Below are 24191 nucleotides of genomic sequence, written 5' to 3' on the forward strand. Positions count from 1 at the left end.
TCCGCGGGAGAGGGATCCCCCTCATGTTACTCATCTTCCTGGATGGGCTGGTAAGGGGATAGAAAAGGTTTTTCTCCAGTCCCAGGTTTCAGCTTCTTGGCTTCAGTATCTCTTTCCAGCTTCTTTTGTTGAGCCTGTAATTAAGGTTCTTTTTTTATGTCTTAGGAAAAATCACCTGGTTAAAAAGAAGGTAGAGGCTCCACTGGTCCGGACCCCATCTGCAGGTTGGGAGGGATGGAGAGACAGACAGAAAGACAGACAGACAGAGACACAGAGACACACACAGAGAGAGAGACAGAGTGAGTGATTAAGTGAGTAAGTGAGTGAAAGACAGACAGACAGACACATACACATGTACACGCAGAGTGACAGAGAGAGAGGAAAGGAGGGGAGAGAGATAGAGAGGGAGGGAGAGAGCTTTCAATTTGTAGGGATGTAACCTGGCTGTTTATGCCTGTTCCCAAAAAGATGAGCAGGGTTGAACCTGGCTAATAATTGGAGGGGAACCCACCTGGGAATCTCAGTACTGTATATTTAATAGGAAAATATTAAAAATTGTCCAAAAGCAACAATGACAATTTCCATACTACTGCTAAGAAAATTAATAAACACATCAATAAAATTATAGGAGCTGAGTTTAACTCAAGAGAAACTTTTCTAAAGGTAGACAGTTATATAACAATTCCACAATTCTGAAAGAACAAGCTTGTTCTATATGAAATTTAATGCTACAGCAGAATGAAGTAACACTGAAGATAAGTGCAGATAGTCCTCAATGCACGACCACAATTGAGTCCAAAATTTATGTTAAGTGAGAAATTTCTTGAGTTTTGCCCCATTTTACAATTTTTCTTGCCACATTTGTTAAGTGAATCATTGCAGTTAAATTGGTAACATGGTTGTTGACTGCATCTGTTTTACCCATTCTTTGGTTTTGAGAGGGCCGCGAAAGGGAATCACATGACTCCAGAAAACTGCAACTGTCATAAATCTGTGTCAGTTGCCAAGCATCCAGATGTAAATCTCATGACCATAGGGATACTGCAATGGTCATAAGTGTGAAAAACAGTAGAAGTCCTTTTTCTGTGCCGTTGTAACTTTGAACTGTCACTAAATGAACTGTTGTATATTGAGGACTGCCTATATTACATTTAATTTTTTTAAAATAGCCAATAATTTATATCCTTGAATAAGACTGCATTTAATTCATATAATTATATTTTATGATTATTTACATAGAGATAAATCTTACTAATTATTATGCTTATAAACCAAGGCAGAGGAACTTGTACTATACTCCCTTTCACAGCAACATTCCCTTGGAAGTAGATTAACTTGAGACCTAATGGCTGGGTAAAGGCATCTGGAGTGAGTTGGTACTTAAATGACTACATTTTATTTCTTTATAGCTTCACTATCATGGCAAACAGGTCTGTTGGTAAACTGTAAACATTTTGCTAATTGATGCCATTTTAAAGAAAATATACACAGGATTGAAGTACTAGAGAAAATTTTTATTAGAACTCCAATAAGAACCATAATACTGCATTATGTTTTTATTTTTGTTTATTTAAAGTGACAAGTAATGTGAAATTAATCTCATCAGACAATACATATTTAATTCCCATGGTATGGCAAACATTAATACTAGATTTGTTACTTGTATCTCATTAGAATATAAAATACATATTTTGGTGGAGGGACTTGTATAGAAATTTTAAATATTTACAAATGAAAGACACAAGACTATTTTGAAGTATTTAAAAGCAAGTCATCCTCCAAAATTAGTGACATAGCCCTCCTAACAGGACCCTTTTAAAAAACTAATATATAAGTATTATTGTTGTACACAGAAAAATGTACAAAATGTTTGAAAATCATAAAATGACATCATAAAGCAGTTTGTCATTGTCAGTAAGAATACTTTGTCACTGTGCTCACAACTGTACTGCTGATATTGAAGAATACTGTATCTCACATATTCCTGTGAAATACCAAGATTGGCAGCATCTCCCTTTGAGTGATTTAATTGCCTTGAATCAATTCATCAGCTTGATTATGTTATTGCAACATTCACTTCATTTTTGATCATATAAATCAGCTCGTTCTGGTTCACCATATTTATATTTTTGGCCAGCAATAATTATACTTACAGCAACATAATCATCACCATAAAGAAGCTGCTTTCAGCAGTGCATTTCAGTTGAAGCGACTTCAGCACTCAAAAATTCAGTCGTGGCACGTTGCTTAAAGCATGCTTGAGAACCTGTCACAGCCTTCCATTTCACAAACAATAGCAACCCAATGTTTTTTTCAAAACTACTTCTCAACAATCAAAACAAAACAATGTTTCAGCATTTCTAACATGTCAGTACTACCTTTTATGGCAATTGACAACCTCAGAGCCATTATTTTTCACTCAATCCTTACACTATGTAAGTAGAGATCAAATAAATACAACAGGCAGGAGGGTGGGAAAGGTGATAATTCTGAGGGAAAAAATGCCTGGGTCAAGCAGCTATGATCCTGCCATGAGATGCTAGTACAGCATTTTTTTTGGTGTTTTACACAATCCCTGTTGAGCTGACACTTGTATTACATTTTCCTGTTTTGCCCACTTTGAGTCATCCACTAACACACTGGTAAACTCCACACAACACTGATCCAAGATTGCATAGTGTGAGAACAGAGTGCACTGCTATTTATACAAAGCAGGTGCACTGCTTTAGTGCACATATAACACCCATATGGATGTTTATATGCCTACAAGCAGTGTTTAATACAGCATCGCTCTATTTCAAGTGTTTGAAAAGCAATTTTTTAAATTTTCAGCCCCACATTCCCACCTCACATCCCAAGCTGCTGTTCAGTTATATATAGAATTGTCAGTCACATGCTTCCGTTTGAAGGCGATATCTTCATCCTCCTCCTCCTCAGTCAGCACCTCTAGTCTAAGGTGACCAGACATCCTGCTTTTGGTGGGACAGTCCTGATTTTGAACAATTTGTCCCGCATCCCACGGTGTTTTAAAAAAGTCCCGATTTTTTTTAAAAAAAATAATCAACCCCCGCCCCCCGGTCAATGGTGTCCCACTTTACCAATGTTAAAATCTGGTCACCTTATTATAGCTCTTGTAAAGAAGCTGAAATGCAAGAGAAATGAAAATAGTATATGTTATTTTTCTGCTGTGAGAAGGAAAATGTTATTACAATTAAAGGATACCTAGCTTATCCAAATAATGTAGTCACAAACAGAGATTAATTCTAGACTGGATTTTCCCAACAGAATATTAGACAAGAGAAAGTATCAGGTGCAAAGAATGTAAAGCTTAGAAAATAGTTTGGAGGGAAGCTATTTTCTCTGAAAGACTGACAAGGTTAAGCTAGCTGATCAAGCACAATTGCAAAATCAAAAATTGCATTTGTTTAACGTAATGTTTGTGTATCTACTTAATCCTGGTAATCAGAAGGCTGATATCAATAAATACCCAGGTTTGTAAAACCTATTCCTCTAATTATATTAATTCTCTCTTCTCCTAGCTGTGCAGTGTCATCATACTAGTGGGAAAACCCACTACTTATCCTAGAGGGAATGAGTGGGGGATGTTGGGAATGTATGCCAAGATTGCATAACCCCAACTATAGAATAAAATATAGGCATCTATATTTGATTGTAAGGTTAGGGTTAGGGTTAAGTATGAGAAGACAGTATAAAATTATTGAAAATACTACTAGATTATTTGTCCTCTCAGGTAGATGGCATTCAGCATGCTACTCAGGAAGCTGTAAGTATCTTCAGGTATTAACAGTGTTTATACAATGGGTATATTAAAACATAAAAGTTTTTAATTACTCATGTTGACATACAAAAAAAGCAGAAAAAGAAAATTTGAAAACTGCAAAGACAATAATTTAAATTTTACTAGAAATTGTATAATTCTTAGGGCAGCAATTCTCAGTCCAGCAGTAATCATTTCACAGAGGTTATGTGGTATATTTTATTGATGCTTTTATTGTAAATTACTTAGAGATGAAACAAAGGAAACATTACACACATCTATTTAATAAATAAGTGTGATTATGTAAATTGGAAATAAATACTTGTGTGAAAATGCCATTTGGATTCAAGTCTGAAGTAAGAATTACATGGCTAGTGAATGAAAAATCCAAGTAACAGAAAAGATTTATTAACTCCTGTTGAGTTGTCATATGTAGCTGGTGGGTTTCCTTTAGCTTTAGGAGAGGAAGAGGGGTTGGGGTGGACGCATAGCAAAAGTGTGTTCTGGTTTCAGTAAGTTTACATAAATCCTTCTAAGGGCCTTTGGCAGTTCCAATTTCACTGATTCAGGATTTATAATTTTGACAATGGGAAACGGCCTCACATATTTTGGACCCAATTTCTTCGATTTCTGCTTGGTTTGCAGAAACTTAGTGGACAAAAATACCCTATCCCCAACTTGGTACTCTTCTGGCTTGGCCCTTTTTTTGTCAGTTTGTTTTTTGTGTGCTTGGTGAGCCTGACCTAAGGCCTTGTGGGTTATTGGCCAAAAATGTTTGCAGCTTCTTTTTTTTATTATTTTTATTTTATTTTAATTGAACAAAAACACAAAAAAAGAATCATCCTTCATTACATCTTGTAGAAAGATGTACATCCTTCATTACATCTTGTAGAAAGTTGGTTACAGACAACTTTCGTGCATTTCTTCCACAGTCATTACTTATAGTTCATATTAGATTATACACTTTAAATCAAAAATCTTTGTATATCTTACTATCAATTTACCACAATTCTCATTTGACTACAATTATTTGAACATGCTTTTACCTCAAATCATTCATACTTAAAGACACAACCACATAATGGCATTCATTAGTTATTTCAAAAAATCCTCCAATAACATTATACCTTTATAACATCTTTTAAGTAAAAGTCAATTAATAAAGTTTCTAAACCTTCCCCCCTTTCTCCCACCAACTCACTATTTAGAATTTATATCTGTTACTTTTGCCAATACCATAGCATGTATATATTGTTAAACAATGCCCATTAACATTTCCTTGTTATTATAATTGGCTAAAAATCATTTATTATTTATGTCCCATCTCCTCTTGTCAGACTCCCCCCCCCCCAAAAAAAACCCTTATACCTTTATAACAAGATCTAAATAAAAATTTGTTAATAACATTTATAGGTCTTTTTTCCAAGTCACAATTTGCAATTTATATCCAAATTTCTTTTACTAGATTGCTAATACATGTATATATCATTAAGCTGTATCCATTATCATTTCATTATTGTTATTATAGTTAATTAATCATTAGTGAAAAAACATTTGATAACAATCTAAAACAATCTAAGGGATACAAAATTCCTACTTATTAATCAACAAAATCAACTAATATTTTATTATCAACTTTCATTGTCAACCTGTATCTTTCTAGTAACAAAACAGTCTTATCTCTCTTGCCAATTGTGGTGTCAGTCTTCTTTTTATCTCCTTTATAAGATTTTTATAGACTTCTCTCCGCACTTTGTTGCTTGAAGGATCTCTCAGGTAATCTCGTTGCCCAGCTGCTACTAAAATTAGCTTGTCTTTGGTTGTCAATCTTGCTTTTGATAAAAATTTCTCTTCTTAAGTCCATCATCATTACTATTTTTTTTCTTCCGTGTCCTGGAATCTGGAGTAGAGCTCCAATTCAACGAATTCCCTTTTCCATATTCCCTTCTTTCCACTTTCACCCACATTTGCTCTATTAATAAATTCATCTATTGTCTTATCTTTATCTTCTATATCTTCATTCTCCCCTTTAATTTTGGGGCTCCAATCCCATCATCTTTTGCTGTGAGGAAGACTAGTCTTTCCAACTTCTTCTCAATTCTCCCATATCCTTCCAATAGATTTTGAATTCCAGCCAAGATATTTTGGAATTTTAAGGTTTCCTCATCTGAATAGATTTCATTCCCTACTGCCAACTCAGTTCTCCATTGTTTCATCGCCTTTTCAGTAAAGGATGTAATAATTTTGCTAATGCCAGTTGTTTCTAAGCATTTTATGAACCAACTATGTGGCAGTGAGTCAAATGCCTTTTTGTAATCAATCCAGACCATATTCAAGTTCGTTTTTCTGTTCTTACAATTTTCTAATATCATTTTATCAATTAGGAGCTGATCTTTTGTGCCCCTGCTCCTTCTTTTGTTGCCTTTTTGTTCTACTGGCAAGATGTTGTTTGTTTCCAAATAATCCAACATGTTATCTGCAATAATGCCTGTGAGGAATGTGAACTCCCTGAGGAGGGAATAGCTTTGGAAAAAGGGTCACAGAAGGAAATAGGAACAGGAGCCTACTGATTGTCCCTTCCCGGAAAGCTTATAGGTGGAGTGACGGGAGAGAAATTTTGCAGGAAAGAATAATTTACTGATCCAGCCATAGAGAAAGATTGATATGTACCTGTTCCTGCCTTTCTGGCTCAGATCTTGCTTTCCTTTTTGCTGCTTTCACTTCATATCTAGTAAAAGTACTTTATCTCTATTAAAATGGAGTTGAGGTTTTTCTTTCTTGGATATTAAAGGAGGCATACCTGACATTAAGCAAGATCTGACTTTGCACCCATCCCGGAGTTAAAAGCTTCCATGGGAGGAGCACCCAAATGTCTAGCCCCTGCAACAAGCAGGAGAAGATGATGTCAAGGTCACAACCAGCTGAAAACCAAAGGATGACTGCCAGGCAGCTGAAAGAGAGGAACTCATGATGACCCATGCTTTACACCTTCCTGAGGAGGCTTGGGAACAACAGCAGGTCCATGTAAGACTCACTGTAAGGGAGAATAGATTAGGCGTAGGGGGGAGCAGAAGACCTGGTTAACCCTGAAACGTCCCTGGGAACAGTTACCAGAGCTGGGCAAGAGGGAGGGGCCACAGCAGCAGCAGTTCAAGCTTCCCCAAGGAGGAGGGAACCCCCTGAAGGCAGCAAATGCCTCAGATTCCTCCACTTGGAGTGAAGTACAGAGGAGATCCCAAAGAACTGGTGGGGGGGGGTTACTGCAAATTTGGGATTACATGCAAGAGTATGGGGAGGTTTTCTCATCAGAAGTTGCCAAAGTGAGAAGTGTTATTATGGCTTTGCGAGGCAAAGCGGCTGCTTGGATGGTAGCCTTGCATAATGATGCTTCCCCCCTGCTGAGGGATTACTAGGGGTTTATTACTTCCCTAAGAAAATGTTTTGACGACCCCCTCCTAAATCAAAAGGCGAAAAGCAGGATGAAACCCTTAACCCAGGAGGGGAGGCCTGATGTGTGGGGGAGGTCCAAGGAGGCACCAAAAGCAAAAAAGGAGGGCCTTGGGAGCTCAGCTGCTATGCTAGACATGGCCCCAAACTGACCCCGACTGGTAGGGAGGAACCTGGCTGGCAGCTAGGGAGACGCTCTGAAACTGCCCTGGAAGGCATGGAAGGTACTGATGTCCTTCCTCTAGGCCACGAGGAGAAGGAAACCTCCTCTTCCATGGGAGAAAGTGAAAATGATTCAAATGATGACCACTCAGTGAGTCCCCGATTAGGCCCTGTGACCATCCCAGTAGAATTAAAAGTGCCATCAACAGGAGCCCAGGAAAAGATGCTGGCCCTTTTAGACTCTGGATGCACCCAATGTGTAATCAGCCCAGAGGTGGTGGAGAAAATGGATTTAAGTCTGAGAACTTTGAAAGTGCCCCTTGCCTTTTGCCAGTTGGATGGGTCAATTGCTAGGGTGCCCCTGCCCATTGTGTAGCTGAACCAATAGAAATGTGGATGGGGGGTCACCAAGAAACCTTGAGTTTCATCGTCGCACCTGAGATGGATCGGCCCCTCATACTGGGATTACTGTGGCTATGGAAATGGAACCCTTACGTGAACTGGAGGAAAGGGTGGTGGCACATTCATTCTGCTAAACCCCCTGAGGGGAAGGGGAGGATGTTCCATATAGCCAAGCCAAAATGAACCCAGCTGCCACAGTGCAGGAAAAGATTGAAGGAGAAGAGAAAATCCCCAAAGAATATTGGGACCTCAGAGAGGTTTTCAGTGAAAGGGCCTCCGACAAACTAACCCCCCCCCCCAACCATGCCACTGATTGCAGCATGAAAATCCTCCCAGGGGAAAAACTCACTAAGCCCCAGATTTATTTGATGACCCTACGTGAGATGGAGGAATTATGAAAGTTCATTGACAAAAATTTAAAAGGGGGTTCATACAACTGGCTAGACCAAGGGTGGCTGCACTTGTATTGTTCAGATAAAAGAAAGATGACTCCTGACAGAAGGAGGAGCCATTTCGCGATGTCACACCATTGACACTTTTGCCGCTGGATGGTCCATTGAAACCCAAACTGTCCCGTAGAGACAGTGATGAGGAAGACGAAGCCTTGCTGGTCTCAGGGACATCGCAAAGTCCCTGATCGACCCAAAGGAAGCGCTTCAAGCCGGCAGTAAACAGGCAGCCCCAGGTTGATGAAGTCAGGACACTCCAGAAGGAAGGAAGAGAAAAGAGAAAGTGAATCCATCTGGTGAGGTATTTTTTCTATTTTGCAAAAGACTACCCAAAGAAATTTTTCTTTAAAGCCAAATTAGATCCTTAAGCAAAAGAATTGAGCAGTGAAAATAAACCCTAATTGGATTACAATTCTTCCTATTACTTGTTATTAAATTTCACTAAAAGAAATCTAAAGAACTTTGTTTCCTATAAGTCAGAGATTAATATTAGAAAGTGAAAAGTAGCACACTGCCACTCGGAAGTCAGAGGCTGGAGTTTTTGAAACAACATATCTCTTCTCTTTCATTCTTTGACTTCACTGACTTTGTAGCTGAAGGGTTTGGGACTTGTTTACAGAAACTGATAAAGAGCCAAGGGCATGAATTGTTTTCACAGATGCCTTTCAGAACTATATTGGCAGGGGAAAGAAAGGGGGAAAAACAGAACCCTTCTCCTTTGAAGAGCATAAAAGAACTTGTGTTCAAGTCAATCTAAAATAAAAAAATAAAAGAGGCCTGGAAGGCAAGAGTGGCAGTGGCTATTAGTTTTTTTCTTTCTTTCTTCTGTTTTGGAAACATGGATCGAAGTAAAGAACAAAAATCTACTGAAGGCCCAACAGACGAAACAAGAATACAGAAAAGATGTGATAAAATCAAGAATGGAGAGTTGGCAGAACAAAGCATTGCATGGCCAATTTCTGGAAAAAATAAAAGATAAAGTGGACAATGAAAAAACTTGGTTATGGTTAACAACAGGTACATTAAAGAAAGAAACACAGTCACTAATCCTGGCTGCACAAGAACAAGCTATCCGCACAAATGCCATTAAGGCCAAAATCGAAAAATCCTCTGATGATGCCAAATGCAGACTTTGCAAAGAAGCTGATGAAACTGTTGATCACATACTCAGCTGCTGTAAAAAAATCGCACAGACTGATTATAAATTGCGGCACAATTCAGTAGCACAAATGATCCATTGGAATTTGTGCAAAAATTTTAATATTAAAACAGCAACAAACTGGTGGGAACATCAGCCTGAAAAAGTCATTGAAAATCAGATGGTCAAGATCTTGTGGGATTTCCGTATACAAACGGACAAAATACTGGCTCATAATACACCAGACATCACACTGGTTGAGAAAAACAAGGTTACAATCATAGACATCGCAATACCAGGTGATAGCAGGGTCGCCGAGAAGGAACATGAAAAAATCACAAGATACCAGGACTTAAAAATCGAAATTCAATGACTATGGCACAAACCAGCAGTGGTAATTCCAGTGGTAATTGGCACACTGGGTGCTATTCCAAAAGCACTGGAATTACATTTAAAACAGTTAAAAATTGACAAAATCACCATCAGTCAAATGCAAAAAGCCGCACTGCTTGGATCTGCACGCATATTACGAAAATACGTTACGACGTACTAGACCCCTGGGTGGGGCCCGACTAGTAACCAATGCCAAATCCGGCGAAACAACTGGCCGCTGTGATACAATTGTATCATAATAATAATAAACTAAGTTAGATACAATTAAAGTTTGATTATTAGGGGGAAATGTTATGATACAGGATATAGTCAAATAAAGGAGGGATAAGAATAATAATTCATATACAGATATGGGTAAACATAAGGAAACTGGATGTAAACTTTAAACAGTGATTTGGAAAGGGGGATTAGAAAACTTTGTTATTAAATATTATGGATGTTTAGCTAGAACAGGACATAAGGATTTAGTCTTAGTGGAGGATTTTAGAAATAGTAATTGAAAGGCAAGTATGTGGTTATGTATTTAACTTTGGTATACTTTATGATGAAGGACGTTTAAACAATTATAGTCAAGTGAAAATGGAGATATAATGATGGTGACATGTATAAATATTTGAGTTAAAATACTTAAGGTAATATGAACTATGTTCGTTTACTGTGGAAGAGATGCATGAAAGGTTTTTTTGTAACCAACTGATACACTTTCTATAGCATGTAAAGAAGGATGATGTATTTGTTTTAAATTAAAAAATTTTTAAAAATTATTTTAAAAAATGTGTCCATGAGGGTTGCCTCATTCCAAGCCAAATCCTGGCTAAGTAGCTTAAACTCACTGATGTATTCCTGCAAGGAATACTGTCCCTGCTTCAGAATCTTCGGACATCGGATAGCTGTCTCCATCTTAATGAGGTCCTCATACATAACCTGAGGTGGTCACAGAACCCCCTGAAGTCATCCAGCAAATGGCTAGCCTAGACCAGCAGTGGGGTAGTCCAACGAGCTGCAGAGCCAGAGAGAAGCAACAGCAAAGCAGAGAGGCTAAGGCTAATCATAAACTCCACTTTATCTCGGTCAGTGGGGAAGTCCTCTGCTCTGAAGCAGATAAACAACTGGCATTGTCCCAAAAAAGCCGGAAACATGGCTTGGTTGCCATCGAATTTATCAAGCACTGCATCTGGACATTTCCTCCGAGGTGGTGGTGGAGCAGTGTGAACTTGGAGCTGAGCCACCTGGGCAGCCAACACAGCTACCTGTTGTGTGAGCTGCATGTTTTCTGCATGAAGCTGCTCCATTTTAAATTATATTTAAATCTGTTTTAGAGGGCAGGAAACAAACTGTTCTGTCCCAAGCCTCTACAATATATACAGATGCAGATTTGGCTGTCTGCCTCAACTAAGGAGGGAGATAAGCAACCCCTTGGCTGTGAGTCCAGAAAGCTATCTCTATGAAACAAGGCTTGAACTCACGAAATTCTCCCTATCTTTCTCTATGGCTGGATCAGTAAACTGTTGTTTCCTGCAAAATTCCCCTCCTGTCTATAAGCTCTCTGGGAGGGTCCAATCAGTAGCCACCTGTTCCTATTTCCTTCTGTGATCCTTTTTCCAAAGCTGCTCCCTTCTCCTTGCAGTCCTATGCATATGTATGTCAGGGACAGTCTCCCTGTGTTCTTCCTCACTGCTCCCTGACTCAGACACCACCTGGTGGCCAACACCCTCTCTAGTCCCTGCTCTGACTCCGAACACCCCCCAGAGTCTTCCTCAGCCTCCAGGGCAGTCCCATAGTGTTCATCGCTGTCAGACTCCACCAACAGCTCAGCCAGCCACTGTTGGGCCACAACACTAGGCTTGAAATTCTTAGTTTGTATAACAGAACTGCATCACTTGCAGTCAGACCTAGATTGCATACAAAATTATACATAGTAATGCTTTACCTGTGAATGACTTCTTTTATTTTAATTGCAATAGTACATGCACAAACAACCACTTTAAACTTAATGTATATCATTCTAAACTTGACTGTAAAAATATGATTTCTGTAATAGAGTTGTCAAAGTCTGGAATGCTCTATCCGATCCAGTTGTCTCAGCTACAAATTTTCATAGTTTCAGTTGCAAATTGACTTCCATGGATCTTACTTCATAGTTAAATGGTCAGGAGAGGGGTCATGTATAAGTGCATGACTGATTTGAAGGGCCTGTCGGGAAATGCGGGGGCTATGGGGGTGGGTGGAGGGACTACGGACACGGGAGTGGCCCGGACCAGCAGATATGGCGGGGACTTTAGGGCTAGCCATTACCGGGGAAGGAGAGCTTGCTACATTACAGAGATCCCTCCTTCTGGCCCTATGAGTCCCACTCCAAGGCCAGATGGTGTGAGTAATCAGGACCCTGGTCTCAGGCTGTTGTCGCTAAATGCCAGGCTTATGGTTCTGATGGATTTCAATTTGCCTTCGCTCGGTGAACACTCTGATGGAGCACAGGAGTTCATGGCTTCCATGACAGCCATGGGCTTGACCCAAGTAATTCGTGGCCCGACTCACTCGGCAGGTCACCCGCTCGACCTCGTATTCCTCTCGGAGCTGTGGAGTTGTGATCTTGGTTTGAGGGGTAGCGAGATCTTACCCCTGTCATGGTCGAACCACTACCTACTGAGGCTTGACTTTCGGAGACCAAACCCCCACTGTAGGGAGGAGGAACCGATTAGGTGGTTCTACCCCAGGTGCCTTATGGACCCTTTTGGCTTTCAGACAGAGCTTGGTGTTGTTCCTGATACCCTCGCCCGCAGTCCGGCGGAGACTCTGGTTGCTGCCTGGAATTCAGCAGCGGCAGAGGCTCTTAACCGGATTGCGCCTTTACGGCCAATCCGAGGCAATGGATCCAGGAGGGCTCCTTGGTTTACTGAGGAACTCCGGGAGATGAAGCGCCGAAAGAGACACCTAGAGCAACGATGGAGATCCAGTAAGTCTGAGTCAGACCGAGCGCTTTTAACATCCAGCATCAGAGTCTACCTTTGGCAATCAGGATGACAAAAAGAACACACATTGCCTCTCTGATAGCTTCCGCTGAGTCGCACCCAGATGCCTTGTTCAGGATAACCTTGTCAGCACCTCTCCATTAGATAATTAGGAAAGAAAGACCACGAGACTCCATGTGTGGAAATCAAGTGTACTTTTACTAATTATAAATGATTAAAGGCATAGCGAAGCGAAATCTGAATATTTAGGCGCGAAAGCGATTGATATATAGAATAGCCCATTCCTCTCCCCTTGGCATCACAGTTACAGTCCAATCATAATTCTCCCAAGTGTCAGGTGCGAGATAACTTCAAAAGGCATCACGAAGATGGAATGTCGGTGCCGTTAGTCCTGGCGGGAAACTCCCACGCATGCATAGTCCGATCAGCCGCTGAACTCCAGAACCTTCCTCCAGCACAATGAGTAACCTCTCCCAAATACCATGCCCTCCCTCCCCATTTCATGGCAGCCGAAGCAACAGCAAAGCAGAGGCTGACATCCAGCCGTCCCCCGGAAAAAGGCAGTCAGGCCTGGAAAACGAGAAAACACAAACAAACAGACGAACAACAAAACACAGAAGAGAAAAGAGGGGGGGGAGGAAAAAGTCAAGGCTTGTCAGGATAAGCAGAATAAAACTGTTGAAGCAGCCAGGGGGCATGAACATGGGACTTGTCAACCCATTCAGTATGAGATGGAGGAAAATGCTTCCAAGCCACTAAGTACTGGATTCGATTACGTCACCGTCGAGAATCCAGAAACTCACGAACTTCAAAATGACGTTCACCGTCAACCAACAGGGGGGCAGGCGGAGGGTCGACAGGCGGACGTAAAGTAGAAACACGAACAGGCTTAATGAGGTTAATGTGGAACACGGGATGAACACGGTTGAGATGCTTGGGCAGCTGCAAACGAACCGAAACAGGATTGATGAGCTTGATGATGGGAAATGGACCCATCTATCTGGCAAAAGACAATAAGGGTTTTCAAAGTTTTTAACTTGAGGCCTAGTTTCTCCACCATAGCAGGATTGATCATACAGTGGGAACAGCCCGAGTCAAGGAGGGCGGGAAGCTGCACTGACACCTCATCGGGCGGAACCCTTAATTCAATTGGGATCAGCATGGTTCCTTTGTTTGAACTCACCCAGCGAGGCGAGGCGTCATCATCGGAGTCATCAGAGGAGATGGTGGTAGCGTCAGCTTCTTCCTCCACATCCTGCCTGAAGCACGGGGGGGGGGGGTGGCATCAGCAGAGAAAGCAGCTTCCTTTTTCTTTTTGTCTGGGGCCTTGCTTGATCTCCCTTCCCTCTTCGCAGGAGGTGGGGTGGTTGTGGGAAATTTAGCGCGGCACTCTGGAGCGTGGTGGCCCCCCCTCCCGCAACGGAAACATGTGAACGGCTTGACTTTGCCTGTGGGGCCTCCCTTTCACTCACTTCTGACCCAGAAAGGGGGCTTCAGAGTTGGGAGGGGTTAAGCTGTCTCTGGGTTAGCTTGCTCCCATCCTCCCTCGGCCTCTTCACCCTCCCCGAATCTTTGCATAGAGTACCTTTGTTCAAAGTCCTCCGGTTGAACTCTTTCTCGGGGCCTTCATTTGGGCAAGATCTGCCCCATTTCAAGTGGCTTCGCCTGAGGTTTTCTCCTGGTAACTCCAGCATCCCAACTTGCGCTGTCCTCCTTTTGTCCCATAGACAAGGACCAGTGGGGGGGGGATCACAAGGCCCGCTATTTCCAACTCAGCCATTCTCTCAGGTAATGATGGTTCAGCAGTTTCCTTTTCAATGTCTTCATTGCTTGCGTGCAAAGACATTGTCTTCGTTTCTTCTTGAAAGTACACCCCCCATGGAAGGTTGTAATCTCCTGGTGGGGTGCTAGTGAGATTTTGCTTACTGTCAGCACCTCTCCATTAGATAATTAGGAAAGAAAGACCACGAGACTCCATGTGTGGAAATCAAGTGTACTTTTACTAATTATAAATGATTAAAGGCATAGCGAAGCGAAATCTGAATATTTAGGCGCGAAAGCGATTGATATATAGAATAGCCCATTCCCCCACCCCCTTGGCATCACAGTTACAGTCCAATCATAATTCTCCCAAGTGTCAGGTGCGAGATAACTTCAAAAGGCATCATGAAGATGGAATGCCGGTGCCGTTAGTCCTGGCGGGAAACTCCCACGCATGCGTAGTCCGATCAGCCGCTGAACTCCAGAACCTTCCTCCAGCACAATGAGTAACCCCTCCCAAATACCATGCCCTCCCTCCCCGTTTCATGGCAGCCGAAGCAACAGCAAAGCAGAGGCTGACAAACCTGTTCCCTCCTAAACAGGAGGGATACGAGCAATCCTTTGCAAGGCAGAGCTGAGGACTACGTCCAATTTCTCGCGGATAAAGTTGCTCGGCTTCGGATGGACCTGGACTCCAATTGCGCAGAGCCAGCCGAGGGACCAGGGTAGAATCTGGATGGACATCACTGGATTGATTTTCAAGCTGTTACCCCTGAGGACGTGGACAAGGCCATGGGAGCCGTAAGTGCCTCCACATGTGTGCTGGACCCGTGCCCCTCCTGGCTGGTTGCTAACAGCAGGGAGGTGACACGGGGCTGGATCCAGGCGGTTGTTACCGCCTCCCTTCGAGAGGGGTTCTTTCCCCCCACTTTAAAGGCGGCGGTGGTGAGACCCCTTCTGAAGAAGCCATCTTTGGATCCAGCCGTTTTAAACAACTATCGTCCAGTTTCCAACCTTCCCTTCGTGGGGAAGGTTGTTGAGAAAGTGGTGGCCTTTCAGCTCCGGCGGTCCTTGGAGGAAACCGATTATCTAGATCCCTTCCAGTCGGGATTTAGGCCTGGCTACAGCACGGAAACCGCTTTGGCTGCGCTGACCGATGATCTCTGGAGAGCCAGGGATGGAGGTCATGCCTCCGTCCTAGTGCTCCTTGACCTCTCAGCGGCCTTCGATACCATCGACTATGGTATCCTTCTGCGACGACTGCGGGAGGTGGGGGTGGGAGGCACTGTTCTACGGTGGTTCTCCTCTTACCTCTCGGACAGGTTGCAGTCGGTGTTGGTCGGAGGGCAGAGATTGACCCCTAGGCCCCTGAATTATGGGGTGCCACAGGGTTCGATCCTGTCCCCCCTCCTGTTTAATATCTACATGAAGCTGCTGGGTGAGATCATTTGACGGCACGGGATAAAATACCATCAGTATGCGGACGATACACAGTTGTATCTGTCCGCCCTGTGCCAACTCAGTGAAGCGGTTGACATGATGTGCCAGTGCCTCGAAGCTGTTAGGGTCTGGATGGGGGTTAACAAGCTTGTACTCAATCCAGATAAGACCGAGTGGCTGGTGTGTTTCCCTCCTACTAATTGGCCAAGTTTTCCATCTCTCAGGCTGGGGGGTCAAACAGTACACCCCTCAGACAGGGTTCGCAATTTGGGAGTCCTCCTGGACCCACAGCTGACTTTTGAACACCACTTGTCAGCTGTGACCAGGGGGGCATTTGCCCAGGTTCGCCTGGTGCACTAGTTGCGTCCCTACATGAACCGGGAGGCCCTCACAACAGTCACTCGTGCCCTTGTGACCTCTAGACTGGACTACTGCAACGTGCTCTACATGGGCAGCCCTTGAAGAGCATTCGGAGACTTCAGCTTGTCCAGAATGCAGCCGCACGAGTATCGTGGGTGCACCTCGGTTCACCCACGTAACACCTATCCTCCGCGAGCTGCACTGGCTGCCTATTGGTCTTCGGATACGCTTCAAGGCGCTAGTCGTCACTTATAAAGCTCTTCATGGTATTGGACCTGGGTACTTGAGAGACCGCCTGCTGCCAATTACCTCCAATAGACCGATTAGATCCCACAGATTAGGCCTCCTCTGAATTCCATCCGCCGGCCAATGCTGACTGGCGACTACCCGGAGGAGAGCCTTCTCTGTGGCTGCTCTGACCCTCTGGAATGAGCTCCCTGTGGAGATTCGAACCCTCACCACCCTCCAGGCCTTCCGCAAAGCCCTTAAAACCTGGCTGTTCTGACAGGCCTGGGGCTAAAGAGCTTTGCCCCCTCCTATAAGAGCCGAGGTGGCGCAGTGGTTAGGGTGCAGTACTGCAGGCCACTTCAGCTGACTGTTATCTGCAGTTCAGCGGTTCTAATCTCACCGGCTCAAGGTTGACTCAGCCTTCCATCCTTCCGAGGTGGGTGAAATGAGGACCCGGATTGTTGGGGGCAATATGCTGACTCTGTAAACCGCTTAGAGAGGGCTGAAAGCCCTATGAAGTGGTATATAAGTCTAACTGCTACTACTACTACTTCCTTGAATGGTATGGTTGTTGTGTGCTTTTAAATTGTGTATTGTTCTGTTCGTCTTTTTTATGCTTTATCTTTACCCCCTTCCCTGACTTGGATTGTGAGCCACCCTGAGTCCCCTTCGGGGAAAAGGGCGGCATATAAATGCAATAAATTCAATTCAATTCATCGCTGTCAGACTCCACCAACAGCTCAGCCAGCCACTGTTGGGCTACAACACTAGGCTTGAAATTCTTAGTTTGTATAACAGAACTGCATCACTTGCAGTCAGACCTAGATTGCATACAAAATTATACATAGTAATGCTTTACCTGTGAATGACTTCTTTTATTTTAATTGCAATAGTACATGCACAAACAACCACTTTAAACTTAATGTATATCATTCTAAACTTGCCTGTAAAAATATGATTTCTGTAATAGAGTTGTCAAAGTCTGGAATGCTCTATCTGATCCAGTTGTCTCAGCTACAAATTTTCATAGTTTCAGTTGCAAATTGACTTCCATGGAGCTTACTTCATAGTTAAATGGTCAGGAGAGGGGTCATGTATAAGTGCATTAATGTGCCTATTGTCACAGTCATTGAATTTTTTTTTATTCTTGTTCTCATTTTTGTTTGACAAATTAATAAATAAATAAATAAATAAATGTTCTTTACAATTGCAAAATTGTATGAGATATGTTAGGGATGTGGCTTTTAATTTTTACCTGCATATAAAATGATCATGTCCAGCTGAAATTATAGTGTTTATTCATAACTCATATCTGAACTCATAGGAACATAGGATTAAACTAATACATAAACCATCAAAGGCAATATTATTCCCCTAACTCTTGTGAAAAGGTAATAGTGATCTCAAGCCACCAAGAAGAATCCAGTGCTTTAATTGGATATATGAATTCCATGGAGTTGTGCAAATTATATATACTGCTCAAAAAAATAAAGGGAACACTTAAACAAGACAATGTAACGCTAAGTCAATCACACATCTGTGAAATCAAACTGTCCACTTAGGTATCAACACTGATTGACAATCAATTTCACATACTGTTGTGCACATCAAATAGACAACAGGTGGAAAACATAGGCAGTTAGCAAGACATCCCTAATAAAGGAGTGGATCTGCAGGTGGTGACCACAGACCACTTCTCAGTTCCTATGCTTTCTGGCTGATGGTTTGGTCACTTTTGAATGCTGGCGGTGCTTTCACTCTAGTGGTAGCATGAGACGGAGTCTACAACCCACACAAGTGGCTCAGGTAGTGCAGCTCATCCAGGATGGCACATCAATGCGAGCTGTGGCAAGAAGGTTTGCTGTGTCTGTCAGCGTAGTGTCCAGAGCATGGAGGAGCTACCAGGAGACAGGCCAGTACATCAGGAGATGTGGAGGAGGCCGTAGAAGGGCAACATCCCAGCATCAGGACCACTGCTTCTGCCTTTGTACAAGGAGGGACAGGAGGAGCACTGCCACAGCCCTGCAAAATGACTTCCAGTGGGCCACAAATGTACATGTGGCTGCTCAAACACTCAGAAACAGACTCCATGAGGGTGGTATGAGGACCCGACGTCCACAGGTAGGGGTTGTGCTTACAGCCCAACACCATGCAGGACGTTTGGCATTTGCCAGAGAACATCAAGATTGGGAAATTCGCCACCGGTGCCCTGTGCTCTTCACAGATGAAAGCAGGTCCACACTGAGCACATGTGACAGACATGACAGGGTCTGGAGACGCCGTGGAGAACATTCTGCTGCCTGCAACATCCTCCAGCAAGACCAGTTTGGCAATGGGTCAGTAATGGTGTGGGGTGGCATTTCTTTAGGGGGGCGCACAGCTCTCCATGTGCTCACCAGAGATAGCCTGACTGCCATTATGTACCGAGATGAGATTCTCAGACCCCTTGTGAGACCATATGCTGGTGCAGTTGACCCTGGGTTCCTCCTAATGCAAGACAATGCTAGACCTCATGTGGCTGGAGTGTATCAGCGGTTCCTGCAAGACGAAGGCATTGATGCTATGGACTGGCCCGCCCCATCCCCAGACCTGAATCCAATTGAGCACATCTGGGACATCATGTCTCGCTCCATCCACCAACGCCAAGTTGCACCACAGACTGTCCAGGAGTTGGAAGATGCTTTAGTCCATGTATGGGAGGAGACCATCTGCCACCTCATCAGGAGCATGCCCAGGCATTGTAGGAAGGTCATACAGGCACGTGGAGGCCACACACAATACTGAGCCTCATTTTGACTTCTTTTAAGGACATTACATCAAAGTTGGATCAGCCTCTAGTGTTTTTGTCCACTTTAATTTTGAGTGTAACTCCAAATACAGACCTCCATGGGTTGCTAAATTTGATTTCCATTGATAATTTTTGTGTGATTTTGTTGTCAGCACATTCAACTATGTAATGAACAAAGTATTTAATAAGAATATTTCATTCATTCAGATCTAGGATGTCTTATTTTTGTGTTCCCTTTATTTTTTTGAGCAGTGTATAATTTTACAGGTAAGATTACAACTAATTAAAATTGTATGTTTAGAATTTCTCTGAACCATCATTTCTATTAGTTTTAATTCATTTATTATGCAACTCTTAGCAAACATCTCAGCCACAGTAATGTGCTTGTTCTTAATAGCTTTTATCAAAGAAATGGCTTATTGTCACAAAGAAATATGATGTATAATAAATATGATGAATAAATAAAAAGTGTGTAGCACACAGGTGTCAAACTCGTGGCATCATGTTGCCATCATGTATGCCATCACAATGTATTTTTCAATTCATGGAGTTGGGATGGGTGGGGCCTCACATGATGCATCCGGCCTATGGGCTGCCCGTTTGACAACCTTGGATAGGACATGAACTGAACACTTATATTTAGAAAGCAGTAGTTTCCATCTTCATACCCTTTGCAAACATCAAAGAAATTTAAAAGAGGGCTGCAAAGTTGGGTAGCCTGGTTCAATTCAGTGTATTTACAGCTTATTGTCTCCTCTACTATATGCAGCAGCTATTTGCATTCCATAATAATAGTAGTGTTTGAGTGTGAGACATGTTTAACTGTTCTCTCCATTGTTTATCTTCAGATCTGCATAACTTCAGAAAAAGAACATGACGGATTTATCGAAGTATGCAGTGGGGAAAAAAAGGGCTTTGTCCCAGTAGATGTCTTAGAACACATCTGAAATTTGCCCGCTCAGCAACTGCAATACAGTAGCAAAGCTTTGCCAGGAATATCTGCTTGCTTCATTTTGCACTGTGTCTACCCAAACAAGCTGTCTTGGAGATGACTAGGGGAATCAGGAGACAACTACAAAGACCAACTGCATTTAGTTGCAGAGTTCTGTTATCGGGTGAGGAGGCCTTCCCTTTTTTTAAAAAAATTAAAAGGCAGTTTAAGTGAAACATGTAGACATCAATTTGGGAAACATGCTGCTCTGCAGGTTTCTTTTAGATAGGTTAAATTGGTCAGCATGTATATCTAAAAACATGCAGATCACAAATGTAAATTCTGATTATGCAACTGATGAATAACATTTTCCCCAGTGAGGCCAATTAGATGTTGTTGCCAAAATAACACTTTTTTATGTGTGTACATGGATGTGAACATTTGAGGGTAAATGCATACACACACAACATTGGCTTGTTCCTGTGGGTGGTCAGTTTCCTTCAGAATGAAAAATGCATATATCCACAGATGAAAAATATATGGGATGAAAGAAAAAATAAATTAACACATTGAAAAATGAGCACACATTCAAACAGCAAAGTTTGAAAATTCACCTGAAAGCTAGAATCAGCTATAAGCCAACACAAAGTCAGATGTGTGTATAAAAACTTCTATTAAGTCTAACAGAAATATCACTGCTTTGGGATAACAGCCTCTGACAGAAGCCAAAATTTTGGTCATTTCACATTTTGTTTTGACACCCAATATAAACAACATTGTTTTGATTCCAGTTGAATCAGTTTCGAGTCAGCTTTTGCCTTTGTAGCAGTACAGAAGAAACACTATTAACCTAACTTGCTTTATATCATTGTTTGGTTTCAAACCACTGACCAGAATTAGGGGGTTCCTCAAATGATTACATTGTATTTTAGTATGCAAAGACCCGATAATACTATATAACCATTTGTACATGCTATTGTTTATTTCAATGCAATATATTGTCATTCTGCCCTGTTTTAACTGCTTCTCTTAGTTCAATTTCTCTTTCATTCCTGCCTCATAGGATAAATATTAATATTAGTTTCGATTTACGATGGCCTTTAATTATTGTCATTTCTTTTGATACCAAGCAATAAAGTAATTTTTAAAAGACATTTGGGTTGTTTTCTATTGATTCATGTTTCTGTTACAAGCAAATGGCTTTCATCTTTTTTCCTACCACCATTGATGGTGAAATCAGAAATGCATGTGCACATACATACATCTTTTGCTATGGTGGATCAAAGGCTTTAATATCCATACAGTATTCATGTTTAATATTGGACACTGTTTTAAGCCACTGCATGAATCAACTTTCTGTTAAGTGTTCCTCATATTTAGAATTGCATTCAAGTACTGTATTTTTTGGAGAATAAGATGCACCAAGATTTTGAAGAGGCAAATTTTTAAAAAAGTTTTTGCACTCTGCAGACCTCCCAAAAATGGCAGTTTTTCATGAAAACAGGCCTGGGTTTGTTTTTTTTTTTTTCAAAAAAGGGCATGAATAGCCTTTAGGAGGCTTGTAGAGTGCTCCTGGTGGGTGGGTGGGGCAAAATGAGCAAAAACAGCCCATTTTTTGCAAAAATGAGTATGTTTTTTGTCAAAAAAAGGCATAGCCTTTAGGAGGCTTATAGAGTACTCCTGGAGGCTGGGCAGGGGGGGGCAAAATTGAGCAAGAAATGGCCTGTTTTTTGCTCATTTCTGTCCTCCACAGCCCCCAGGAGCACTCTGAAAGCCTCCTAAAGGCTATGCATGGCCATTTTGATGAAGGGTGTGGGGTTTCAGGGGGCAAAAAAATGCTGTATTCAGTGTATTAATGCACCCAGATTTTCAGCCTCTTTTTTGAGGGAAAAAGGTGTGTCTTATACTCTGAAAAATATGGTACATATTAATGTTTCTATTCAACCATATCTTAGTTATTATTACTTTGTATACCTGTGGATCAGAAAATAGATGCATAGATTATTCATTAGGATCATCACTAATACTTCACTGCAGGGACGTGCAGTCACTAGAGGCAAGGGAGGCAGAGCCTCACCACTCTCCTCAGGAAAAGAAAAGAAATTTAAATATTTTTTTAAAAATAATTAAAGCCAAGATAGTTGCTACCAGATTCCAGGTCACAGTGGCTTGGTGTCTGCTTAGTGTTAACCAAAGCAGGAGGTGAGAGAACTTGTGGGAATTTAAGGAATTTTTCGCCTTCTAAAAGTTAAGAAAGAGTTAAAAGGCAAAGAAGTTCAGATGGAAAAGAGGCACTAATTCTCCCACCTCCTGATCTGGAAGCAGTCAATCATGTCTTCTTGAGCACACTTACGTTGGGCGGGTTATTTCAGAGGGCGCGCTTCAGAGGAGAGAGGAGTGGGGGAGAAGGAGGAGGCTCGCTCTTCACTCCTCCCCAACCTTCCCAGGGTAGATTGTAGATTGTAGATTGTAGAAGTTTATTTATATGCCGCCCTTTTCCCTGGGGGGACTCAGGGCGGCTCACAACCCAAAGGGGAGAGGGGACAAACTTTTTAACATATAAGACAATACATAATTAAAAAAACACAACATTCATACCATTCGGGCGGGTTACAGTCTTAGCCCCAGGCCTGACGGGATAGCCAGATTCTGAGGGCTGTGCGGAAGGTCTGGAGGGTGGTGAGGGTACGAATCTCCACGGGGAGATCGTTCCATAGGGTCGGAGCTGCCACCGAGAAGGCTCTCCTCCGCGTAGTTGCCAGTCGGCATTGACCGGCAGATGGAACTCGGAGGAGGCCTAATCGATGAGATCTAATAGGTCGCGTGGAGGTAATTGGCAGTAGGCGGTCTCTCAAGTACCCAGATCCACTACCATGTAGGGCTTTATGGGTGACAAGTAGCACCTTGAAGCGCACCCGGAGATCGACAGGTAGCCAGTGCAGCTCGCGGAGGATAGGTGTTATGTGGGTGAAGCGAGGTGCACCCACAATCGCTCGCGCGGCCGCATTCTGGACTAGCTGAAGTCGCCGAATACTCTTCAAGGGCAGCCCCATGTAGAGCACATTGCAGTACTCCAGCCTAGAGGTCACAAGGGCACGAGTGACTGTTGTGAGAGCCTCCCGGTTCAGGTAGGGGTGCAACTGGTGCACCAGGCGAACCTGGGCAAATGCCCCCCTGGTCACAGCTGACAAATGGTGTTCGAAAGTCAGCTGTGGGTCCAGGAGGACTCCCAAGTTGCGGACCCTGTCTGAAGGGTATAATGTTTGACCCCCCAGCCTGAGAGGTGGAATACTTGCCGGATTGGTGGGAGGGAAACACAACAGCCACTCGGTCTTATCTGGGTTGAGCACGAGTTTGTTAGCCCTCATCCAGTCCCTAACAGCTTCAAGTCCCTGGTTCATCACGTCCACCGCTTCATTGAGTTGGCACGGAGCGGACAGATACAACTGAGTATCGTCCGCATACTGGTGGTATTTTATCCCGTGCCGCCGAATGATCTCGCCCAGCGGTTTCATGTAGATGTTGAAAAGTAGGGGGGACAAGACCGAACCCTGCGGCACCCCATATGTTAGGGGCCTAGGGGTCGATCTCTGCCCTCCAACTAACACCGACTGCGACCTGTCCGAGAGGTAAGAGGAGAACCACTGCAAAACAGTGCCTCCCACCCCCACCTGTCACAGTCGTCGCAGAAGGATACCATGGTCGATGGTTTCGAAAGCCGCTGAGAGGTCAAGGAGAACCAGGATGGAGGCGAAGCCTCCGTCCCTGGCTCTCCAGAGGTCATCGGTCAATGCGACCAATGCGACCAAAGCTGTAGCCAGGCCTGAAGCCGGACTGGAATGGGTCAAGATAGCTAGCTTCCTCCAAGGACTGCTGGAGCTGAAAGGCCACCACCTTCTCAACAACCTTCCCCACAAAGGGGAGGTTGGAGACTGGACGATA

General features: G+C 42.9%; 1 protein-coding gene across 1 annotated transcript in view; it reads left to right on the plus strand.

Annotated features, from left to right (window-relative positions):
* STAC (SH3 and cysteine rich domain) overlaps positions 1–20265 on the plus strand; it is a 202612-nt gene extending 182347 nt beyond the window's left edge. Inside the window, exon 12 of the mRNA XM_032235867.1 lies at positions 20167–20265. Within this exon, the coding sequence (XP_032091758.1) occupies positions 20167–20265 (99 nt within the window). The remainder of the gene's footprint in view (positions 1–20166) is intronic.
* Positions 20266–24191: the final 3926 nt, after the last annotated feature.

This window comes from Thamnophis elegans, chromosome Z, assembly GCF_009769535.1.
Source record: "Thamnophis elegans isolate rThaEle1 chromosome Z, rThaEle1.pri, whole genome shotgun sequence".
NCBI classification, from domain to species: Eukaryota; Metazoa; Chordata; class Lepidosauria; order Squamata; family Colubridae; genus Thamnophis; species Thamnophis elegans.